The sequence below is a fragment of the Monodon monoceros genome, unplaced genomic scaffold (assembly GCF_005190385.1).
Source record: "Monodon monoceros isolate NGI ecotype Baffin Bay Population unplaced genomic scaffold, NGI_Narwhal_1 Super_Scaffold_3, whole genome shotgun sequence".
NCBI classification, from domain to species: domain Eukaryota; kingdom Metazoa; phylum Chordata; class Mammalia; order Artiodactyla; family Monodontidae; genus Monodon; species Monodon monoceros.
This window is the reverse complement of record NW_021703780.1, coordinates 91215872-91240437: the sequence shown is the minus strand read 5'-3', so window position 1 is coordinate 91240437 and position 24566 is coordinate 91215872. Positions and strand designations below refer to the sequence as shown.

The window sequence follows — 24566 nt, the reverse complement described above, 5'->3', positions numbered from 1 at the left end:
ACACACACACACACACACACACACACACACACACACACACACCCCCAACCCGACCTACCTGTTTGAAGGCCTGCAGGACCTCCTGCCTCTGACTGAAGTGCCGAAAGAGGAGCTGCAGGGCCCCTGACACCAGGGGTGGGTAGTCGTGCATCGTCAAATGCAGCAGGACCCGGAGGAAGGTTCTGCCGCCGTGGTCGTCCAGGTCCAGTGGCGTGTTCTCCTCACTGAGGGGAAAGGCCAAATGAGCCAAGACGCCCTCTTCCGTGCCCTTGGGCCCAGACACACCTCACCTAGTGAGATTCCTAACTCTGTATCCCCCCTCAGCCGACCTGGCTTTTCATTGCCTCATTTAACAACACACAACCTTATTTGCTCTTCAAATATATTCTGAGGTGAGGGGGCAGTTAAGCTGTCCCAACTGGGGACTTCCCTGGTGGTGCAGTGGTTAAGAATCCGCCTGCCAATGCAGGGGACATGGGTTCGATCCTTGGACTGGGAAGATCCCACATGCCACGGAGCAACTAAGCCCGTGCGCCACAACTACTGAGCCTGCGCTCTAGAGCCCGCGAGCCACAGCTACTGAGCCAGCGTGCCACAACTACTGAAGCCAGCGCGCCTGGAGCCCGTGCTCCGCAACAAGAGAAGCCACCGCGATGAGAAGACTGCACACTGCAACGAAGAGTAGTCCCCGCTCGCCGCAACTAGAGAAAGCCTGCGGGCGGCAACGAACACCCAATGCAGCCAAAAATAAATAAATTAAAAAAAAATAAGATGTCACAACTGTCTAATTTTTAATCAAAGTCCCCACCTTCCCACAGTGACAGGCCTGGCTTTGCAATCAGATTCCCAACTGGTATTCTGCTGGGCTTCACCTGTGGTTTGAGAGCTGCACACAGCTGTGTTTCTCCCGAGTTGCTAGTTTATTTTTTATTTAAGATGCCCTAATTCAGCACCTAGCAAACCCTCTGTGGTGAAGGATGAGCTTTTTTTTATGTCTAGTCTGTAGCCAACTGCTGTCTTGGTCTGTACCATGTCCACTGATGGTGCACCTGGATGCGGTCACAGTGTCCAACTGTCATCAAAGTGCCCAAAGGCTCACTTATCTAAACTGGTAGCGAGCGCTTTGGTCCCACAGACCCCACTTTGCGGAGTGCTGCCGTGAATCACCCCAACTCAGTGTTCCTCCAACTGGGGTTAATCAGTATATTATCAGGGGTTCTCTCAGTATCTACGGTAACTTGATTGTGTGTTACTGATACAAGTAAAAATGCAATAAGCACGTGCTGGAGCCAACGGCAGGCCACCTCGAACCTGAGCGCTGCCACTCAATTTTTGTGTCGGTGCCCAATTTGTATTTCCAGTCAAATGAAGGCCGAATGCTGGGACCTCTGTGGCTGCAGACAGATGGGACTCAGTGCGTAAATCCTCTGCTCGTGCTATGTGCTGCAAAAAGGTGTGAAGAAGCTTTCATTGCTGTTCAATGTCAGGAAAGCGGGGGGAGAGCTGAGACACCACCCAGCAGACCGAAATGACATCATGTTAAACTCAAAACCCCTGAGTTTCAGAAGAGCCACCTCTTCCATAGAGTAAATGCTGCTGCTAAGTCAAATTTCACAGGTTTTACATTAAGCACCGCAGTGGACTGTTAACATCGGTGGCCCCTCTGTGGTCTAAACACTCTTGTATACATCCCTCCCACACTGATGCTGGGCTCGGCCGGGAGATTTGCTCAGACCAATAGGACGTTAGGAACATGATGCAAGCAGAGGCTTGCTTAGTGCTTGCACACTGTTGGTCTCTACACTTAGAGCCAGTCACCCAGCTATGCAGAAGCCCAAGATACTCGTGTGCAGAGAGAGACAAGCCCCAGCCTTACTGACACCTCCACCAAAGAGCCAGAAACGCGAGAGGAGCAACATGGATGTGCCAGCCCGTCACAGCTACCACAGCTGCACAACAGACCCAACAGTGACCAACAGAAGAATCATCCAGCTGAGCCCGTCAACCCACAGAACTGTGAGAGGCAATAAAATGACTGTTGTTTTAATCCATTACGTTTTGAGAGTAGGTTATTAATTACATGGCAATAGGTAACTCAACCAAGCGTGCATATTCTAAGAGTTATGCATAGAGGGTGTTTATACCAAGTTTGCCAGTGTTTGAGTCTCGTAACAATGTTTTGAGTCAACACTGAGCAATCTCATCTTTTAAAAAGGGGTTCATACATTAATCTCATGTTAGGGACAATGAAAGAACAGTATAAGTGTCTGTGTCCTTTTCATCGTTGCTTGGCTTCTAAAGGGCTCGGGGGTGACTGCAGCCCATTAGCAGCAATGATCTTGCTACACTCACTCTGTTTCGAGCCCCCCCTTTCTTTCAACTCTATTTCCTCACCATTTAAACAAGTTTTGTAATGTGTGTACTTCGGGAAACCTCCGTCAATTCTTTCTGTTGTAAGCAGGAAACACACACACACATGAACCCAACTAAGATCACTCTGACTGAGTACTGAGAGTTATAAAGAGAGCAGTCAAACAGCCTAAACCCAAAGACTAAACGTTTCCTAGAACAGTAAAGGAGAAGCCTTTGAGAGCTAGAAAAGAGAGGCCTCCCCCATCTTAGAACCACCTACAAAACAGAAACTGAAAATATACTTTCCTTCCTCCAAAGATGCCTTCGGCTTGCTCTTCAATGTGTTCAAAATCGAGAGCACCTGAAAAGTCAGAGAACAGAACTTCAGGTGCAGGAAGGGGTGAAAACGTGCCGCTCGTGAACATCCCCCCAAAACAGGCTCGCCACTGCCCCTCAGGCCTTGATAGGTGGGGTTATTCCTACCACCACCCTTCTCCTTATCCATCACCACTATTTCCTGGGCAGGAAAAAGCATCCACCATGAGTAAAAGTTGGTAGTGGACAGTAAATTTTCTTGGGAGAGTTTTGTTTTTGTTTTTTGGTATTTCACCATAACACTAGAACCCTCAGCTGTCTTATGACTAAGACACGCCAAGATGGAAGGAAGTAAGATCTATCCCTGAAGCGATCTGGGCCCTTTCAATTATTCCCCTGCCCCAAAAGGGTAACTCCCAGGGTCTCATTCTAAAGTGCAGTCATCTTCAAAAACGTTCACATATTACCCTTGTTCTAGAACATAGTCTTTGGACTTCCAGTTTTCATTAGACCCAGGTCCCATTTTATGGCTGAAACCCCATTCTGGCATCACTAACCTGGTACATTACTTGGTCCCTCTTGGCTGCTGTTTCCGGAGGATGTTTCCGAAGTCTGGGAATTGCTTTCATCAAACTCCCGCTTAAATATACACAGGAGGCAGGAGATCCTATAATCCAACCTCACATTCAAAATAAACTAAAGATTCAAGCGGAAATGGAAAGAGATTGGTTACATTAGCAGACCACCTGGAACATTCTGCCAAGCCACCGCACTCTGGCTGGGCCCGGCCTCTGCTGCATCAGTTACCTTAAACACTACGTGAGCCAGATATTTGGCTTAGATTTCAAACAGTCACTTTAACAAAAGACTTCTAGGAGTATATCAAGTTCGCCTACAGCACCTTAGCTTCTAGTGTAAACTCCAGCGTCCCGGCAATTAATTTAATGCTCAGGACAATAAATCACTCACTCTCCACTCCATCCTCTATAAAACATTGCTTTAGTTCAGCAAGTACTGAATGCCAACTCTGGGCCTTAAGAAGGGTGAAGTTGGCTGCTTTTAAAAGAACTGACAGAGAAAAATGTGTTTTCAGTACTGAAAATTAGTTTGGTTCTTATTTCCTATTACTGATTGTTTTCTTTGATGTAGATACAATCCCTTGGGCTCCCTGTTCTTTCACTCCCTGTACTCCCTCCCAGTTCACTCCAACAGAAAGTCACTTTTTCCATGTTTGTGGCTGGAGCCAAAATGAAAGATCAAGCACCTGGCATTGTTTAAGGGCCTTACCGACATTCTCCCTTCCGTGCTCTCCTTAACTCTGCCTGGCCCTCCTGGCGACCTTACCCAATGCCAGGGCTGTCACCTCTCCTGGATTGAAACAGATCCTTGGCTTATCTTCCAAGCTCTTGGTCCACGTTTCCTACTGACTGCTGGACATCCCCTTTGGTGTTTTCCCAGAGTCTCAAACTCAGTATTGTACGGAACTAACAGTGTCCATTCTGCCTGGGTTCTCCCACGCTCAGTCAACCTCAGGACCATCAACTCTTCCCTCCTTGATACACACATCTCATCAGTGACTAAGCCCTGCTGGTTCTACCTCTGCCACTCTCCACGGATCTCTCTCCCGCTGTCGTTTACCCCCGCTCACAGCCTCTATCTCCCTCCTCGGCTATTACAGAAACAAGTTTACCAGATCCACATCTCAAAGGTGCTTATTCTTAGGTTAGCTCCCTGCTTGAAAAAGTTCAAAGGCTCCCCACAGAGTAAAGTCCTAATACTTCAGGCACCCAGAGCTCCCTAGAGCATAGCGCAGTCCGCCTTTCCAACCTCATTTCTGATAACTTCCCTTCAGCACACTCCACGTCCCTGCCCAAGGAGAACAGCTTACGGACCCATGCATCATGAGGCCCTGGTTCGACCTGCTCCATCCACCCAAGAATGTCCCCTTGTTTCTATACATATCCCGTCCAGGCCTAAAGGCTCCAAGAAAATCTTACCTCCTCTGGTCCTTACTAATTGGGATCACATGACCTACCCGTATCTCGGGAGAACACTTTTCTCATGGTTTTATTTCCACGTACACACAGCTTCATCACACCTTATCTTCCTGTTAGACTATAAACCCCCTGTAGACATAGCCTGTGTCCAAATCATCTGTGCATTCCTCACAGAGCCCAGCCAAGTGCCTTGCATATGGTAAGGGATCAGTAAGTATTTGCTGAAAGAATGAATCCATCAACCAAATGTTCTCAGATTACTACAGTGAGTAGACCTCAAGATGTAACCAAGCTTCACACCGCATCAATTCTGATAAACATGCACGATATTCACATACTTGGGACCTGTAAGCCATGGCCTAAGAAATCCTTGAAATCCTTCTCTACCTTTGGTCAGACATAAATTTAAGGAGTTTTCTTCTTTATTTAAATCACTCTTTATTGCCTTCAGTAATTATTCTGAGGAGTCCCAGGGATGTTTTCAAACCATTAGTTAACTGTGATTTCAGAATCGAAAAAAAATCCTCAAATCTGTAAACATTTATAGTTCTCACTCCATGTTCCGGGGTTGAGATTAGACAGTGCGGGATGAAAGAGAAAGGTGATAACAGTATTCTTTTCATGAAAGAACAGCTGATTTTGTTAATGAATAAAAAATTACCAAGGAGCAGAAAGAGGAAACGCAGACTGTTGGCAGGCTGGGAGGTTCTCACATGGAAGATCACGCACGGCATCTCCAGTAAACTGGCTCCCACCCCCTCTTGCCTATGCCAGGACTTTGCTCCTACAATTATCCTCTCTCCCCTTCATCAGTAAGTCTTCCCTCTCTACATGATCACTCCCATTTAGCATACAACCTTGCTGACGTCTCCCAACTTAAATAGTACCAATAATCACCCTGCAGCCACCTTCCCACTTTTCTCTGTTCATCTTTACAGCAAATCCACCCAAGAGGTTGTATGTATTGACTCCCCACTTCATCTTCTCCCATTCTCTCTTGAACCTGACCTGTTCCCAGACTTGTCAAGTATGCTCCCACCTCAGGTCTTTGCCTTTATTGTTCCCTCTTGGAGTCCCGGAGACTGTTTTCCTAGATACTAGCTCCCTCACTGCATTCAGGTCTCTGATCACGTAACCTTAATGGGGAGACCTTCTCTGACGACTCCATCAAAAACAGTACCCGTGGCCTTTACCCCCAATGGCCTCCAAACCATCTTGACTCTCTTTTATATTTTAACATCCTTAGTATATACATTTTTATATGTCTATGTCTCCTATCAAAATGTAAGCAGGAATGATTCTGTTCATTGCTGGATCTTCAGTGCTTAAAAGTACTCGGCGTGCTCTGACAAGTACAGGTTTCTGGAAACTGACTATACTGCTGAACTGAATGAATGAGCATTTTCAGAGCTCTAATGGAAAACTGATGAATTCATAAAAGTGCTAACAAAAGATCAAGATGAAAAAAAAAGTAATTACATGGGACCGAGTGACCTGATGAGGATGATTATAATTTTTATGACTTTCTGTTTGAATTTAAAAAAAAAAATCCCACAAGGACTCAGAGGCAAAAAATATACAAATCAATTTTCACTGCAAAGTAGCTGTTACAGTGGAGGATTACTGGACTGAATGTCAATATTATGACATAGTACGAGAGTGTTTCATGTTTGGTAACTGCAATCATTGTTGCTTTTGTTGTGATCATCCACTTACAATGCTTGGTGTCAGTTTATTTATCTCTTGTAAAAATAAAATACAGTGTGTGTGTGTGAAAAAAAGATTAAATGAGATAATGCATATAAAAAAAAGCATTAGAAACATATGCTTTATTCTCATTGTTAACTGAAATGGTAGATGATGTTTAAATTGTATAATTATAATTAATTTGTAATGTGGTACTCAAAATTTAAACAAATATAACCCTCTCACAGTAACACTGTTAGAGGGAAAAGCAAAAAAAAAGTACTCGGCATGGAATCAGTCTCTATAAATGTCTGTTGAATGAATGAATGAATGAATGAATGAATAAGGGAGGGAGGAAGGGAAGGATTATGGGAGGAGTTACAAGCTTAATGGAACCTTGAATGAGTTATGATCAAAAAACAGGGAATTCAGCTATGTATAGAAGCGTAAGTGAGTTAATTCTAAGTGGGTGAAGACAGAGACCAATGACTAGGGAAACGTAAGGTAACTGCAGAAAGTTTGGCATGGTTGGAGGAACAGGGCATGCTGGGGAGGGACAGGAGATGACAGCACAGGGAGCAGAGACCCAATTCAGAAACAGCACTTGAGGCTGAGCTAAGACTCTACCTCCACTCTCTTCCCAGAAAGCCTAGGGCTCCGTAAAAGCAGGGACACTGGATGCAGATGGTCCCCTGGGAAGCACACTCCCGCCCACCCTGCACCCGCCCCGGCCCACCGTTACCTGGAGTATTTCAATGATCTTCAACTTGGTGTCCATCACCATGATGTCCTCCTTCTCCGGCTCTGCTTGCTTCACGTTGCCCTCAGGGGCGGTGGCCGTGGGAGTCATGGGCAGGAAGCCCCCTCCCCGGAGCACCACCTGGGTCATCAGCTCTCCAACCCCATGGATGGACCGCATCACGTTACTACCTAAGAAGGGCCAGGACAAACCTTGGTCATGACATCCCTGGTGTGCGCTCTGGGCACCTGGCCAGGGGCAGAGGCTCTTCGGGACAAATCACTTAACATGTCTCTATTCCAATATATTCTAAGAGCCTGGGAACCTGAAACGGTTAACAGCCATCAGAAATGCAGGGCTTCAAGGAGTAGGGGAAAGAGTATGGAGCATTTATGTATGTTAATTCACCTGCCAAATTTTATTGGTCACCTACTACATGCTTGTTGCTGTGCACAGAACTAGGGATGCAGGAGCTAACAAGACACACATCTGGTGCCGCTACCAAAAGCCACTTGATCTTGAATACATTATGCTACCTCTGAGGGTCAGTTTCTTCCACTATAAAATGAGAATAATGGAGCCCAACTGACAGAGATTAAGTGGCAAAATGTATGCAAATGACTGAGCAAGCACAGCCCCTAACAGATAGTAGGACGTAAGTAAACGTACTTTTTCTATTCTAGCTGTAGAGACCAGTTAAACAATAATCCACACATGAGTACCTAGTGTGTGTCTACTACGACCCTAAAACAGAGGGGAAAAAAAAACATATAAAGGCAGATTTTCCTATTTACAAATTGGAAATAGGATACCCAGACACAGTCTGGATTTCACTTACTCATATACTGATATAAACATCTGAGGACCTCATGACACATCAAGAACAATGACATGTATTTTTAAGACATAAGCATTAGGCAAGTGTTGGGCAACTTTCAAATGTTGCAGTGAAATGTACAGACTCATATATATAACTATAAAAATACAATAAAGTGTTAATAATCACTGACTCTAAGTCGTGGGTCTACAGGTGTCCACTGTACTATTCTTGCCGCCTTTATTTATACCTGAAAATGTTCATAATGAAAAGTTGAGAAGAAAAGGACAAAGAAAGGACGCGTCATCACACAGTAGGTATGAGAAGAGCAGAAGGAGAGGCCGGGCAAGCGTGTCCCGACCTATGGGCGCCATGAGGCCTCCCTCCTCAGCTTCTCCATGTTATTCTCACCTTTATTCTCCTCTCCCTTCGCCATCTTGCTGATGGGGAAGATTGTGGTCACGTGCACACAGTCCAATATGGCCAGGAGGATTTTGGTTAATCGCAGGAGGTCAGAGAAGTTGTAGAAACCAAAGTATATGAGATTCCTAGCTAAGTTTACAACCTATTGTATTTAAAAAAGAGAGAGAGGAGGAATTAAATAAACAGTATCCTTCACTTGCATTTTAGGTTGACTATTTTATAAATGACTGACTCTGACCTTCTTTACAGTAAGAGAGAAGGCATTTATTTTACTTGCAGTTTCTGACCAAATTTCATTTTGTTTCATAAGGAGAAAAAATAAGAAACAAAACCCTGCAAAGCTACTCATCTGCTCTGATGACTGGTTAATGAAAAACTGACCTCATCATTGGCTCTGTGCAGCTTCCCAGAGATAATACAGGGCAAGCCAAGGTATACAAATCAAGGACACAGATAACATAGCAGTCCTTGGAAATCTAATTCCTCAAAAGGCAAAGTGATCTCAAAGAGAAATGCTCAACTCAAGGGTGATAAGGATTTATGTCCCTCAAATGATTAATCTATGACAGATCCCAAGCACAGACTGTTTCTTTCCTGTCACTTTTAATATAATGTACAGATTATACATAATGTTCTATCCTTTTTACATGATTCAGTTCCCCAGATGTATTTCTTCCAGGAGCATAACTGCCTTAAGCCAAGTGACTGGTATTAGTTCTCTTTTACTCTGCAACAAAACTGAGCTGAATTCCTTTTTATTACAAAACCAGAGTATCATGATAAAAAAAAAAAATCACCACCTATTTTCTATTTACCCCATAGAAAAATGATCAACACAAAGCAGACAAAACACACGATCACTTCACCATGAGTTACCTCAAATGTAAGTTTATTTTTCTCCTTATCAGAGAAAGGGAACCTCTGACACACCACATCTCTTAAATACTCCTCCACAAATTCCATGGTCTGAGCAAACCTCTCCTTAATTTCATCTTTCGAAGTGCCACTACTATCATAGCTAAAAGGAAAGGAGAAAGAAATCAAATTTCAAGTTCTGACCAGTGAGGCCTTCCCTGTTTGCTCAGCCCCCAAAGCTAACACCATCCACCCCAACGCTTCCCATCCTCCTGTCCCTACTTTACTTTTCCCTCCTCAGCACCCACCACACCAAGGTATACATTTCAGTCCTTTATCTTGGTTACTGTCTGTCTTTCCCCACTAGTGTACACACAGTTTTCTTGTTTGTTCCCAGATAGATTCCTTGAGCCTGGCATGCGGGAGACACTTAAACATTTGTTGAATAAAAGAGATATAAAAGGACAATCATGCCATCTTTTACATTCTTGAGGAAACAACATTTGCCACCCTTAATTATATCTTAAGCTTAAAGAAAAAAATGACTTATCTTTCCCTCTGATTTAACCAGACTTATTAACCTGACCATAAGTGGTTTGTCTTCCGCTACATAGAACACTGTAACTAAGAAGTTTTAAAGCAACGTGAATGAGGTCTTAAGAGGGCGAAGGAGCCAGGCTCACTCATCAATGGCGATCTCGGAGGGAATCTCGGACCAGAGGCGGGCGTATTTCACAGGAGTGACTTGCTCCTGTGGGTCTCGGTCCACATGCATGTGGAGCATGAGACGGCAGAAGGACGCCCGCAGGTCATAGGGCAGGTTCTCATCAGACATGCAGCGGAGAATGAGATCCACGTCCAGCTGGCCTGAGATTTCGTTGATGGCGAGGTACTGGCGGTCCAGGCACATCCTCGCAAAGAGGTTCAGCTGGTACCTGGAGAAAAGGAAAGTTACACAGGGCTCACTCTCATGGAAACACACAGCAGGAGAGTCGCGGGGGGCCCCAACTCTCATAGGAGTGACAGGTGGCCACGGGAACTTACACATCAACACTCTTCACTTGCTTGTGTATGCAAACTCTGGCTTCTGTACCAAGCGGAAAAAGGAACAGTTCAAGCCACGCCAACAGTCACATGTGCCTACCCTGCTGTGTGGGAATAATTACATGGCTAGTTGATGCCGTTTTGCCCTTGTTTATTTTATAAAATGGGGGGGGGGAAGCATTAGGCTGAAAACGGTTGCCTGTTTCTTTAGTTCTGCTTTTATGCAGCACATGAAAGACCGCATAGGAAATGGTAAAGGTTTCAGACCCTTACTGAGTCTGCTTAGAAATTTTATGATACTTTCAGCGTCTTATCCCATAGAGCTCTCCTCTTTGACTTTTACACACATGTGAAAAACATGGTAGAAGAAATAGGGGGCTCCTCAAAATGTTACAGTTTCTTCCTCACCTAATTACACATGATCTCTGTTAACTTCCAAATCTGACCACTGAAACACTCTTCCTCATTCACTGTCAGCAGAAGACATAGCAAACATTAAAAGAGTAACCATACCCATAATGTGAAATAAGAAAGCCATGAGGTTCCACAGTGGCAAATTCCAGCTTTTGACTTTAAAACCCTATTTATTACCAATAATCATGAGTTGGAAATATTCTCAACCGCACTAGATATCAGTGAAATGAGGATTAACCTATGTTCTATTTCATGCTCGTAAGATTAACAAAAATTTAAAAAGTATCACAGTATTCAGAGATAGCAAAGACAAAGGGAAACAAAAGTTCTCTTTTGGTGGGAATGTACACCAAAATAGTCAATTTAGGATTGGTTGGTCAGTTTAAAATATGCATACCCCCCAATCTCGTAATTCCCTGGTATAGAATGGAAACTCCTACACATATGCACAAATTTGAACAAGGATATTTCCCGACATGAAAAACTAAATTGTGGCATATACTAAATATCAAAGAGCAATGAAAATGTGGCACAGTAATAAAATGGAATAGCATTCAGCAGTCTAAATGCAAGAAATGGACCCACCACCGTTAGCATGAATCCACTTCAGAAACAATATGAAAAAATAAGGCAGATTTCAGAACGGAACTCAGACTCTGGAACCATTTATATAAAATTTTAAGAATCAACAAAATACTATGTATTATTTATGAATGTACAGAAATGTAAAATATAAACACACAAAGAGTGTGGAAGGTCACACACCATCTGCATGAATGGAGAGAAAGAACACAGGAGGTAACAAAGGGCATTGTAATTGCAAAGCTTTATTTATTTCTATTAAAAAATGCTGTAAGCACTTCCTCATCTCTCCTTCCCTCTTCTTTTATTTTAAAAGTATTTACTGAGTCAGCAGATCTCAGAGCTGGGACCGAGGTGACGCTGGGATGGAGGAGGTGACCGGCAGCGATGCAGACTGAGCAACACGGCGGGGACAGTGCCAGCCAGGTTCTCGCTGTCAGAGGAACGAGTTATGAATACAGAAGGGTGAAGGCTAGAATAACGCTACAGTGTTGGAACAGAATTGGAAGTACTGATGTGAACTCATGGTTTTTATTACATTTATATAGGTCGATATAGAAATAGATATGTGTGTGTCTACGTGGACAAACAGATGTGTGTACAGACACACATATTTCCTAGCTCTGTCTGCAAAAGTTCTATGACGTTGTAACTATTGTCTCTATTTTACAGATAAAGAAACTAGGACATAAAGAGGTGAATAACTTGACCAAAGTCAAAAAGCTACTATGCAGAGAGGTGACCCCGCAGCCTGACTCTTAACTACTACAAAATATATCCGTGTCATGTGCCATGCTATGTAGGGATCAACTGTAACTGGGGGCTGATGCAAACGCTCAGCCTTCTTTCGACGGAGCCACACCCAGATAGCAACGTCCTATCTAAGTATCAATGAAACCTTACACTCTACAAACTCCTGAAGTACACATCCGTCTTTCTGACGGACGATCTCATCAGAGGACACCCATGCCGCCCTCGCACCTGTAGTAGCTGAGGACGTCTCGGTCTTCTTTCTGCCCCTCCTTAGCGTCCTGCGCCAGTTCCCTCACACTCTTACTGCGAACCTCTTTGGTGCTGTCCCTCCAAAACAGCCACACCTCTTCCTCATCCTCTCCTGCCTCCAGAGCGTTCTCTCCAGTAGAAACACCTTCAAATTCGAAACGAGAGAGTACCAACCTGGAAAATAAGAGGAGGGGGGAAACTCATTATGTCTGAAATCCTTGCTCATCACGGATCAACTGTATTAATGCGTTGAACTCGAGCTACACTTTCAGCACAAAGACACACACAGAAAAAGCCACTTTACTTCTCCCACCGGCAGAGTCACAAGGAACCAAACATTAACGTCTTCATACACTTCAGCCCAGGGGTTCTCCGCCAGGGTGCCTGTGTCTCCCAGGGGACATTTAGCAATGTCTGGAGACATTTTTGGTTGTCCCAACCAAATGGGAGGGGTACTGTCGGCACCTAGCAGGTAGAAGCAGGGAGGCTGCTACACATCCTACAATGCAGAGGACAGAACCCACAGCAGAGATCTACGTGGCCCCAAACATCAAAAGGCCAAGGATGAGAAAGTCGGAATTAGCCCAAGCCCAAAATTAAGCTATGCATGAGAAACAAAAAAAAAAAATCGCTAGTTTAGAGCATAATTTAGTGTTTTTTAAATAAACTTCTTTTAAACATTGTTTTTAACATTTAAGTATTACTGGCACTATGCTTCTCAGGAAAACTGCTCCCCTGCTAAAAATGAATTGCTACTATTACCAAAACTTCTGTGGACCAATGAACCCTTTTTGAACAGTGATGAGTGAACAAGCTCTTCCCTACAATGACTTAATATCAATAATGAATGACCTCCTTTAAAACTTAAAACGGATGATCATAATTAGAGAATTTTAAACTCTTAAAATTAAACCAAGGGTGTGTGAAACGTTCCCTGGTGAGCTCACGTTACTGTCAAAGTATGTGACATCACCATGCAGAGAAGCCCACACCAAAAGCAAACTTGAAAATTCCTCTGATCAAGACCTTTGCAAGAGGACGATCAATAGCCAGCCAACCTGACTTTAGAAATCAGGGAGCTGGGTTTCATTACCTATGAGCACAGACATCCACTGAGCCACACATTCTCCATCTAAATCCCGTCCTCATCTTTCTTTATCTTAAACCCGCACACCTCACTCACTTGGTCTCAATCAGAATGTCAGCGTTGGTTGGATTCAGCACAGCTTTACATATCAGTTCCTGGGTCACCGGAATGGATTTGTTCATGGACACGCAGAGATCAGAGAGGTAATCTAAGAATCTATCAAGAAAGAGAAACCAAATTAAACAGTTTCTGTACACAGAGCAGGGGTTGGGCTCTGGGAGCCTGGCTCTCCCTCGAGAGAACTGACCCAGCCTACCTTTAACACAAGTCAGAGAGGCTTTGGGTTTTAGTGTCAGCATCCATGGAACGCCCAGAAACCCAGACACCAGAGGGAAGGAAGGATGGATGGATAGATGGAAGGGAGGGAGGGAGGGAGGAAGGGAGGGGGGGAGGGAGGAGGGAGGGAGGGAGGGAGGGAGAGCAAAGAAAGAAAAGCAAAAGAGGAAGGACGGCGGTGACCGTTGTGAGGAAGAGCTGACAAGGTAAAAATGAACAGAAGGAACCACCAAGTAAGAAGCTCACATAAGGAAGACATGGTTAGGATGCAGGGTACCCAGAGTGGTGAGGGGCAAGGCTCTGATGCTTGAGGCCCAAATCAGAACCCTGGTTCTGGTTCTTACCCACTACGTTCTGATATGTACTGCTATTTGGGGGGAATTACTTAACCTCACTGTGGTTCAGTTTTCTCATCGACAAAAAAGGCTGGTATAGAACCTCAGAGAGTTCTTCTGAGGATTAAATGAGCTAATTCATGCAAAGTGCTTACTTAGCTCACTCACTGGCACATGAGAATGGCCCATAAAATGTTACTTTATGGGTGGGGGCAGTCGTTTTTATAAGAACACTTTCAGCTCTCCAGTGTCACCGTTCATGATACGCACATTGTAAACTATTTCCCACTTCACCTGAAATGGTGTGGATCTTAATTAATTAGAAGGAGAAAAAAAGAGGGAAGAGAGCGTAGGGGGAGGGGGAGATGTGTATGAATGCAACAGAATTGATAGAATTCACTAATGTAAATGAAAACACTCAAGTAACAACTAAGTGTGCAAAAGACTAACTGATGATATTTGGGGGAGTTCTAACTGATCACCACGGGGTGCTATGAAGTGAATGAGGGGCCAACAGTTGTCATTTACTGTGCACCTACTAAGTGCCAGGCACTTCACATGTATTTATTCTCATTTAATTTTCGCAATGACCCATCTAGCAGATGAGGACGTCAAAGCTCAAGGTCCCCCAGCTGGTAAATGCTGCAGCTAGGATTCTACCCTGGTCTCATTCCCATACTAAGCTCTTTCCGCTACTCATCAAAGAGCCTGTCAAAACCTGCCCAATCAAAACCCATAGCTAGTGGGAAGCAGCCGCATAGCACAGGGAGATCAGCTCGGTGCTTTGTGACCGCCTAGAGGGGTGGGATAGGGAGGGTGGGGGGGAGGGAGACACAAGAGGGAGGGGATATGGGGATATATGTATATGTATAACTGATTCACTTCGTTACAAAGCAGAAACTAACACACCATTGTAAAACAATTATACTCCAATAAAGATGTTAAAAAAAAAAAATACCGGGCTTCCCTGGTGGCGCAGTGGTTGAGAGTCCGCCTGCCGATGCAGGGGACACGGGTACGTGCCCCAGTCCGGGAAGATCCCACATGCCGAGGAGCGGCTGGGCCCGTGAGCCATGGCCACTGAGCCTGCGCTCCGCAACGGGACAGGCCACAACAGTGAGAGGCCCACGTACCGCAAAAAAAAAAAAATACTAATGGTAAAAAAAAAAAAACCTGTCCCTAACAGCCCCAAACAAAGGAAATCCAGGAAAAAGCACTATGACCCGCTCAGTGTCTGCATCGGAAATGCAAAGACACCTTCCGCCTATCAACCCCGCCCCCGCCTCACCTGGGCTCCCTGTTCTTTCGCACCAGACTGACGAAGGTGTCGATCTCTGCCGCAGTGATGTGTTTTTCCAGGAGTTTCCGATTATTGTGGAGCAGGGCAGTGATGGTGTCTTCAGCCAGCACATCATAGCCAATCTGCTTCTGCATGAAGCCAAACTGCTTGGCTATGTACTCCTTCGAAGGAAGGAAAGCGAGGTGAGTGGGGAGGACTGGAGACAATGGGATGAGGCTGGAAGTAAGGGAGGGGGCAGCAGCCCCTGAGGAGCATCACCGCCCATGAGGGGAATCACAGAGGAGCATCTTTCCACAACTTTCTAATCCAGGGCAACAGCTGCAAACTCCCTCGCATCCTTTATTTTTACTAAACCTGCCACACAGATGTAATTAAGTAAAATATCCTGTATTTACAGATAGGCATTTTTATTAAGTCCACTGTATAAATTTTAATGTAGTGACTTATTTTTCGAAAGGTCAAAAGTTGTTTTTCAGCTCTGATTTTATTACTAACTGAAGAGGATTTAACTGTGCCTCACTGCTCTGTGTGGCTGAATAAACACAGTCAAGCCTACCTGGATATTTAGAACAATGCTACCCCATGGCGTTTTCCTTATCTGGGGTGAAAATACATTTTTAAAGTCAGTGGGTAGCAGAAACAAGTTAGGAATATGTAAGCCAGTCAATTATATTCGTAGAACATATGAAAACACCCCTGGCTTCTTTTTGGGAGCAGACATGACATTCCATAGAAATATTTAAGAACTCCAGGAAGCCTCTTATGAATATTTGTTTGTTGCTATTCAAAGACATTTTTCCTGCCCAAAACAGACTATTTGCTTGCTCAAAGTTCAAACGGCCCTTGAAACTTGGTATAATTTGTTTTCATTAATTCCAAAATTCTAAAAGTGACTCGGGATGAACACAGCGGACATGGGCCACCTTTCAGCCCTCACTCAATAAGGATGCATGTTCGGGAATTCATCAGCCCCCAGGGATATACTACTGCCAGCTGGCACAGGGTCCATAAGCAACCAAGCAAAGACATCCAGAGTTGCAGCAAGAGGGACTGGTTTAGCCCCCTCATGTACAAGCAAAATGTTCTGGCACACACTACAGACTCTAATGTATCCTCATTGGAAGAGAATAAAATCACTTTGGCCCTAGTATGGTATGAGTATGGTATTCATGCACCGGAGGTAGATTTATAGCGACCATAAAACTAACAAACATAGCATCACGGGTCTGTGATGTTTTATATTTAAACAGTAGCAAAGGCAAAGTGAAAGGTTTAGAAATACTAGCTAACAAAGTTACGTCTACCATTTTAGAGCACTGCTTTAGGATTTAGGATCAACTCTATGTTTATGATGACAGACAAAAAAACTTTAACTACAGAGAACAGTTTTAAATTTAAAGGCCAGATGTAGGGGCATTCAAAGTTTAAAAACAAAACCTTTTGTAACACAAGGCAGGGATTGGAGTTCCAGTTACGATAAGCAGCACTCTGGGCACCTACAGTAGTTTACGGAGCGCAGGCTTTCTCAACCTCAGCACTACCTACTGACTTCTTGGGCCGCAAAATGCTTTGCTGCAGGGGGCTGTGCTGTGCATGGCTGGATGTTAACGGCATCCGTGGCCTCTGTCCCCTAGATGCCAGTAGCATCCCCAACTCACGACACTCAATAGGGTCTCCGGACATTTCCATATGTCCCCTGGGGGAAAACTTACTCCCAGTTAAGAACTACTGATACAGTGGTTCCTCAGAATCTCCAATTGTTAGGAACCCTCACAGAGGTTAAAACACCTAATTCACGGAGAGAATATATTGGTTGTGAGTGTGTTTACTGTCATCACACAGTTGATGACTTAGAATGTCATAAAACATAAGACACAACCAAAACAAAGAGAAAGTTACCAGCAGAGATGGAGGAGATGGATGGGACAGGAAGAGAAGATTTCACTCCATCTTCAATATAAGCACATGGAATCAGTGTGCCCTTCAGTCTTACGGGAATGTGCCATGAGAAGTACCGTATATGTAATACCAATGTCAAGAAAAAGAAATCTCATTCAGAGGTGGCTGTAGAAGGGGAATTTTCAGGTATCCTTCTCAAGTCTGTAATATATCTTCCCAGGCTTGCAAAACAAATCTGTGTTTCCTTTCTGAGAGCAAACTTAACAATGAACTACTACCTGGCCATTAAATAAACATACATGTGACACCTAAAACTCATTGAGGGAAGTACATGAACTTCAGGGAGGAAGCTGCCCCTCACTTCCCATTGGTCCTTAATCCCAACCTGGTTCTTCCTGTAGTCCTGCTGGGAGTGTCTCAGGACCCTGTAGCAGAGGCGGCAGATGTGTCTGAAGGGTGCATGCCGCTGGTCCCCCAGCTCCTCCAGACGTAGCATCGGGCCGTCACCACAGTCTGTGAATGGGGCCTGTAACAACTTGAAGATCTGTTTGCAGAAAGAAAAGAATAAGAACTGCCATCACCTACTGTTTTAAGGGCTAACCTTCCCTTTGGAAGTAATATAACCTCAAGGGTGGCTAAACTATATAGGAAAATCTCTCTATGCAAACAGTCGTGAACCTGAAAACTGCATTCATTCCATCAATTGGGACTGGCTCCTCCCTGAATTCAGTCCTCCTGGACCTAAGTGGTCCTCAAATACTTGAAAATGCAGTGTTTCAAGCAGTGCCTGAGAGCACAGACTCTGGAATCAGCAGATTCTAGGTTGAAATTACACATCTTTATTACTTTCCTACAGGTACAGATCACGGTCAAGGTAACCTTCAGTTTTCTCAGCAGTGATATGGAGAGAGTAATACCTAGCTCACAAGGGTGTTGTAAGGATTAAAGTAGATAGCAAGTGTCAGGTCATAAGTGCAGTGCTCACACAAGTGCTCAACGAAGGCTCCTCCACAGTTTCAGACCCTCTAGGAATCACTATTGTGGAAAAGAGCATGGGCATTAAGCCAGAGGTCTTATTTGGCAGCTACCACATCAAACAGCAGGGCATAATCTATTCTGGGACTTTAAACCCTTGTTGAAACAGGATGGAGTGTTAATAAATATCGTCTATCACAGTCCAAAAGGAGAAAGGATTCTCAAATCCAAGTTCCTAGGGAGAACTATGGGACTTGTAACTAACACGTTTTTCTTTTGGCTCTAGTGGCCCAGCCTCCAACAGCTTTAGAGAACTGTATGGCATACATTTCCATGTACTTCATCTACCCCGGACTTGTCACTTTTCTCCCTCTAATTTATTTCTACCCCAGTTTATTCTAATTTATTTCTACCCCAGTTTATTTAACTTTATACCAAATTACATCATCTCTGTATTTTCTGTGAGTTCATTTTATTTTCTACTCATTCTTCATTTACAGGAAGATTTTTTGGTGACTTATGATGGTCCCCAGAAGAGCCTCTACAGGCCTTCTGAGTTTATCATATACTCCAAATCTCCCAGATACATGAAATAACCTTAAGGATATTGATATTATTTGTGAGGAAAATAAAGTTGTCAACTGAATTCTTGTTGGGGTTCCTAACAGGTAAATTCTCACACGGCTGACATTCAACAAGTGTGTTAACCATCAACTGAACTATCAAACCATGAAAAGATGCAGGAAACTTGAATGCATTTTACTAAGTGAAAGAAGTAAAATCTGAAAAAGGTACATACAGTATGATTCTAACTATAGGACATTCTGGAAAAGGCAAAACTATGAAGACAATAAAAAGATCAATGGGCCATCATCAAAAGATCTACAAACAATAAATGCTGCAGAGGGTGTGGAGAAAAGGGAACCCTCTTGCACTGTTGGTGGGAATGTAAACTGATACAGCCACTATGGAGAACAGTATGGAGGTTCCTCAAAAAACTAAAAATAGAACTACCATATGACCCAGCAATCCCACTACTGGGCATATACCCTGAGAAAACCATAATTCAAAAAGAGTCATGTACCACAGTGTTCATTGTAGCTCTATTTACAATAGCCAGGACATGGAAGCAACCTAAGTGTCCATCAAGAGATGAATGGATAAAGAAGATGTGGCACATATATACAATGGAATATTACTCAGCCATGAAAAGAAACAAAATTGAGTTATTTGTAGTGAGGTGGATGGACCTAGAGTCTCATACAGAGTGAAGTTAAGTCAAAAAGACAAAAACAAATACCATATGCTAACACATATATATGGAATCTAAAAAAAAAAATGGTTCTGAAGAACCCAGGGGCAGGACAGGAATAAAGACGCAGATGTAGAGAAAGGAATTGAGGACACGGGGAGGGGGGAGGGTAAGCTGGGACAAAGTGAGAGAGCGGCATGGACATACATACGCTACCAAATGTAAAAATAGATAGCTAGTGGGAAGCAGCCGCATAGCACAGGGAGATCAGCTCGGTGCTTTGTGTCCACCTAGAGGGGTGGGATAGGAAGGGTGGGAGGGAGACGCAAGAGGGAGGAGATCTGGGGATATATGTATATGTATAGCTGATTCACTTTGTTATACAGCAGAAACTAACACACCATTGTAAAGCAATTACACTCCAAAAAAGATGTTAAAAAAAAAAGATCAGTGGTTGCTTGCAAAGGGTTGGGGGACAGGGAGGGACAAATAGGCAGAGCACAGAGGATTTTTAGGGCAATGAAACTACTCTGTATGACGTGATAATAATGGATACACGTGATTATACATTTGTTCAAACCCATAGCATGTACACCACCAAGAGTGAACCCTAATGTAAACTACAGACTTTGGACAATTATGATGTGTCAGTGTAGGTTCATCAGCTATAACAAACGTACCTCTCTGGTGGGGATGCTAATAACAGGGAAGGCTGCGGATGTGTGGAGGTATGAGGTACCCAGGGAATCTCTGTACTTTCCACTCACTTTTGCTGTGAACTTAAAACTGCTCTAAAAAATTAAGTCTATTTTTTTTTTTAAAGTCAATGGATCAAGCCTGCGAGGTGGAAATCATTCACATCCCTCTGTAAGAGCAGTGATACCACTGATTTCTTATAAAGCCAACCCAATATGTCACCACTCACGGACCTGCTTGAGAATATTCTGTTCTCTCATCAGCTTCTGCCGTTCTCTGTTGGGCTTAGAGAAGACCACTTCAAGAACATCTTGACCGGAATTAGTTCCACCAGTGACAAAGTAAACCAAGTCTTCCAGCAGCTTGGTTACAGATCTTAGGAGGAAAAAAGCTATTAGAAATGGGACGTGTTCGACGTGCGACAGGCTGAAAGCTTCACCTTGGAAGCCTTCAGGCCGAAGGAACCAGTTAAGCAGAAGCAAACCCATTCCTCCCAGTTTCCTTGAACTTGTCAGTTGAGGCCAATTACCAATAAGAGCGAAATAGAGACAATACCTAGTTGTCCACAAAAACATTATCACTTTCACAAAATATCAGACATTACATTTTATCTCAGAGTAACCTCAACCCCTGACATTCAGTAAGATAGTCCCAGAGACCAAGTTGGAGACAGGGCAACAGAGAAAGAAGGAGATATTTACAAGTTTAGAGACTTTCAGAACAGTGAAAGCAGAAGTGACTATTCCTTGAAAACCATAAGTTGAAGCCACCCACAAATGCTAAGGCCTGCTGCTCTCACACTGAACTCTTCCAAGCACCCTCTCTCTCCGCAAGGGATTTCAAAAACCCACAGGGGGCGAAGATGAGCACGTCCGGTTCTGGCAAGGAGCCTTCACCTTCTTTCATTCTGGGTGATGGTGCCCTTCTCCAGCTTCCCAGCTATGGAGCCCAGCACCTTGCTGGCATCGTTGGCAAAGTCCAGGTCCCGAACCTCAGCGGGAGAGACTGGAACTATGGCAAATGCTTCTTTGTCCTCCTTCACGGGAGAGGTTCCAATCTGAAAAGCAAGATGGTCTTTGTGGAACAGCCTCTTAGACTGAGAGGGTAAGACGTTAATCAAACACTGTATTTATGGGACATGGGGCAATCCAAAAAGCCTAGAGCTCTCTTGTGGTTCAAATGAATGGACATAGAAAAACACCTGGAAAGATGCACCCCAAATCATCAACAGCTGTTACCTCTAGAGGTTGGTATCGTGGAGAAAAGTAAGGCAGGAAATGGGGCAGTACTATGCTTTTATAGCTTCATTTGTTACAGGGAGCATCTGAGACTTTTGTAATTTAAAAACACACTTATAAATACATAGGGAAAAAAATCAAATGTACAAAATGGTAATTCTTGTTTCTGAGAGTATTATAAGGGTAGACACTGCACCGATCTTTTAGCTTTTCTATATACCTGAAAATGTTCATTAAAGTAGAAGAAAAAATTCCAATAATCTTCCCCATCACCAAAAAATATTATGTGAGAGTATAATTCCATTTTTTAAAAAGAAAAACCCTACGTCTGTGTATTTATGCTCTATGATCCTGAACAAGGTGAGAAAGGAGAGGTGGGCTTCAGGGAGAGAAATTAAAGAGGTTGGAAGGACTTTCAAGAAATAAAAGTACACATTTAAACACAAAGAGAAATAAAGAAATGATAAAGATTGGGTGAAATCAACTAGGTATGTGATGTATGTCAAGGCACAAGCAAACATGCCCCCAGCCAAAATCAGCCTTCAGACAGATATGAAATCCAGACAATTGCTCTACCTTTAGGGCAGAAGCTATGGAATACAATAAAAGGTTCTAATTATTTCAAAAGCCCTGGGCTTGCTTTAGCCAGGTCCCTTGGAAAGAATTCTTTCATCACATTCAAGTTTGTCCGCCACCACAGCAACAACTTCAGACCTGCATACGCCTCCATCTGCCCTCAAAGGAGCCCTTTTATTGGGAGCATGAGACCGAGGGAAGCAGCCAAGTAAGGGGACTTACTTTTAGCATCACGGGTTTTTCTTCTTCCTTGTCAATGGGGATATTTGTGCTGTGAACCCAGGTATTAGTACACAGGTGTCTGAGCCGGACATATGAGTTTCTAAAGGAAAAGAAAAAAAAAGAAAAAGGATTTTAGGGACAGGGCTATTTAGGCTCTCTACAGCCACCGCCCTAGAATACATCCTATAAGAATAAAAAAAGGATACCAAAATGGTTTTCCGCTATACACACTGGACAGCATAAACTTAAGAGCAAACGGTTCTGGTCCAAGATACACTTTGACAGATCTACAGTGGCCAGCCATTCATAACCACTCTAAGGTGATTGTCTCGTGCTGTATTTCTAAACGCAGCCACACCTCATTCTATTATGTTTGGCTCTATTGCCCTTAACAGACCCTGTTTTTTTGTTTTTTTAACAAATCAAAGGTTTGTTCATCATGCAAGTCTACAGGTTCCATTTTGGCAATAAAGTATTTTTAAATTAAATATGTACATTGTTTTTTAAGACATAATGCTATTGCACACTTAACAGATAACAGTGTACTGTACACGTGACTTTCATATGCACTGTGAAACCCCCAGATTTGTGTGACTTGCTTTATTGTGATATTCGCTTTATTGCGATAGTCTGGAACTGAACCCACAGTATTTCTGAGGTATGCGTGTATAAAATTATACACTGTGAATGACTATCTCCGAACAAACCGAACATGAGACAGTAACAAAAAGTATTTACTGAGGACCTACTAGTGCTCATCATGAGAGATAAAGCAGTAATTGAAATTTTCATATGGATCAATATAGCAAAAAAATCAAACCATAAAATGCCTGGAAGAAAATGTGAGTAAAAATTTAATAATCTTGTGAGAGGGAAAGCCTTTTGAAGCACATAACAAAATACAAGATTTCCAAATTTCAGAAGCAAAAGATGGATACATCTTATTACATAGTTTAAATTTCACATTTCCATACAGCAAAAGTAGAAAAAAGTTTAAAAACCATCATGAACAAAACTGAAAGAAAAATGACAACCTGGGAAAATAAAAGATTAATATATAGTATAAAAGGGTATTAATCCACATACATAGAGAGATCTTAAAAATCCGTAAGACAAACATCATGAATATTGGAAATGAAAATGGAACACGTACGCAAACCAGTAATTTAATAAAGAAACATAAATGACCAATAAACATCCAAGTACATATTCAACTTCCTCAATTTATACAAATTAAAACAATATATCATTTTATTGTATCATATCCCAAAGATCCTGGAAACTGATACAACCCAGCACTTAGAGCTTAGAGAGCTTACAGAGCTTAGAGAAATGAGTTCTACACACTCATGGTAAGAGTGTCAACAGGTTAAACTCTGGAAGAGAGTCTGGCACGTCGTATAACATGTAAAATGTATCTACCTTCTCATCTAGCAATCTCATTTTTATATTTCTTAAGAGATGACAGCACAGGTGCAAAATGAGGCAGAAAGATGTTCAACAAAGCATTATTTATAATAGTTAAAATCTTGCAAACAACCCAATGTCTCAGTAATGGGCTAGTTAATTATAGTATGTAAGACAGAATAGTACAGAGTTCTTTAAAATGATTACAATCGATATTTATTTACTTGGAAGTATGTACAGGACATATTGTTCAGTGGAAAAAATGTTAAAAACAGCTTATGGGGCTTCCCTGGTGGCGCAGTGGTTGGGAGTCCGCCTGCCGATGCAGGGGACACGGGTTCGTGCTCGGGTCCGGGAAGATCCCACATCCCGCGGAGCGGCTGGGCCCGTGAGCCATGGCCGCTGAGCCTGCGCGTCCGGAGCCTGTGCTCCGCAACAGGAGAGGCCACGACAGTGAGAGGCCCACTTACCGCCAAAAAAAAAAAAAAAAAAGCTTATGATTTACTTATGATAAATTATACACAGGTTATCTGTGTGCCCAGAGACGTGTCTGAAACTACAGAAAACCAAAATGTTTGTCGTAGTTACCTCCGAATGGTTAGATTTTATGTAATCTTTTACTTGTCTCTTTGTTCTCCGTGAGATTTTAAAATATTTTTGTTGTTGTTTCTTTTTATGATGAGCATGGATCATTTTACGATGTTTTTCAAATCTGCTTTTCTTTTAAAGAAGTAGTGACATAATACTTGCTCTTAAGGAATCTATCATCGCATTAGTGAGATGAAATGAACGCACACCAAGCGAAAGTAACAGGAGACATACCTTAGAAAGGCTTTAAGATGGGAGACAGTCAAGGTAAGTACTTTTAGAGGAGGAGATTAAGGAGGCTTCAGGGAGGCATGGAATATTTTTGTTACAGAAAACTTGAGCTGGAACTTTAAACACTGGTGGGACCAGAGCAGAAAGGACAGCATGGAAGTCATTTGCATTAAGAGGAATTCAAAACAACAGCATCCC

General features: G+C 43.1%; 1 protein-coding gene across 3 annotated transcripts in view; it reads right to left on the bottom strand.

Moving 5' to 3' along the window:
- Positions 1 to 24566, bottom strand: part of ITPR1 (inositol 1,4,5-trisphosphate receptor type 1) — a 321687-nt gene that overhangs the window by 151037 nt on the left and 146084 nt on the right. For all 3 annotated transcript variants that reach the window (XM_029244000.1, XM_029243998.1, XM_029243999.1), the window contains 14 exons: positions 22143 to 22242; positions 21003 to 21163; positions 20340 to 20481; positions 17569 to 17727; positions 15273 to 15445; positions 13410 to 13529; positions 12206 to 12400; positions 9868 to 10119; positions 9206 to 9347; positions 8318 to 8471; positions 7093 to 7280; positions 3225 to 3363; positions 2659 to 2713; positions 59 to 224 (listed from right to left, as the gene is read on the bottom strand). In XM_029244000.1, coding sequence (XP_029099833.1) covers positions 59 to 224; positions 2659 to 2713; positions 3225 to 3363; positions 7093 to 7280; positions 8318 to 8471; positions 9206 to 9347; positions 9868 to 10119; positions 12206 to 12400; positions 13410 to 13529; positions 15273 to 15445; positions 17569 to 17727; positions 20340 to 20481; positions 21003 to 21163; positions 22143 to 22242 — 2146 coding nt within the window. The remainder of the gene's footprint in view (positions 1 to 58; positions 225 to 2658; positions 2714 to 3224; positions 3364 to 7092; positions 7281 to 8317; positions 8472 to 9205; positions 9348 to 9867; positions 10120 to 12205; positions 12401 to 13409; positions 13530 to 15272; positions 15446 to 17568; positions 17728 to 20339; positions 20482 to 21002; positions 21164 to 22142; positions 22243 to 24566) is intronic.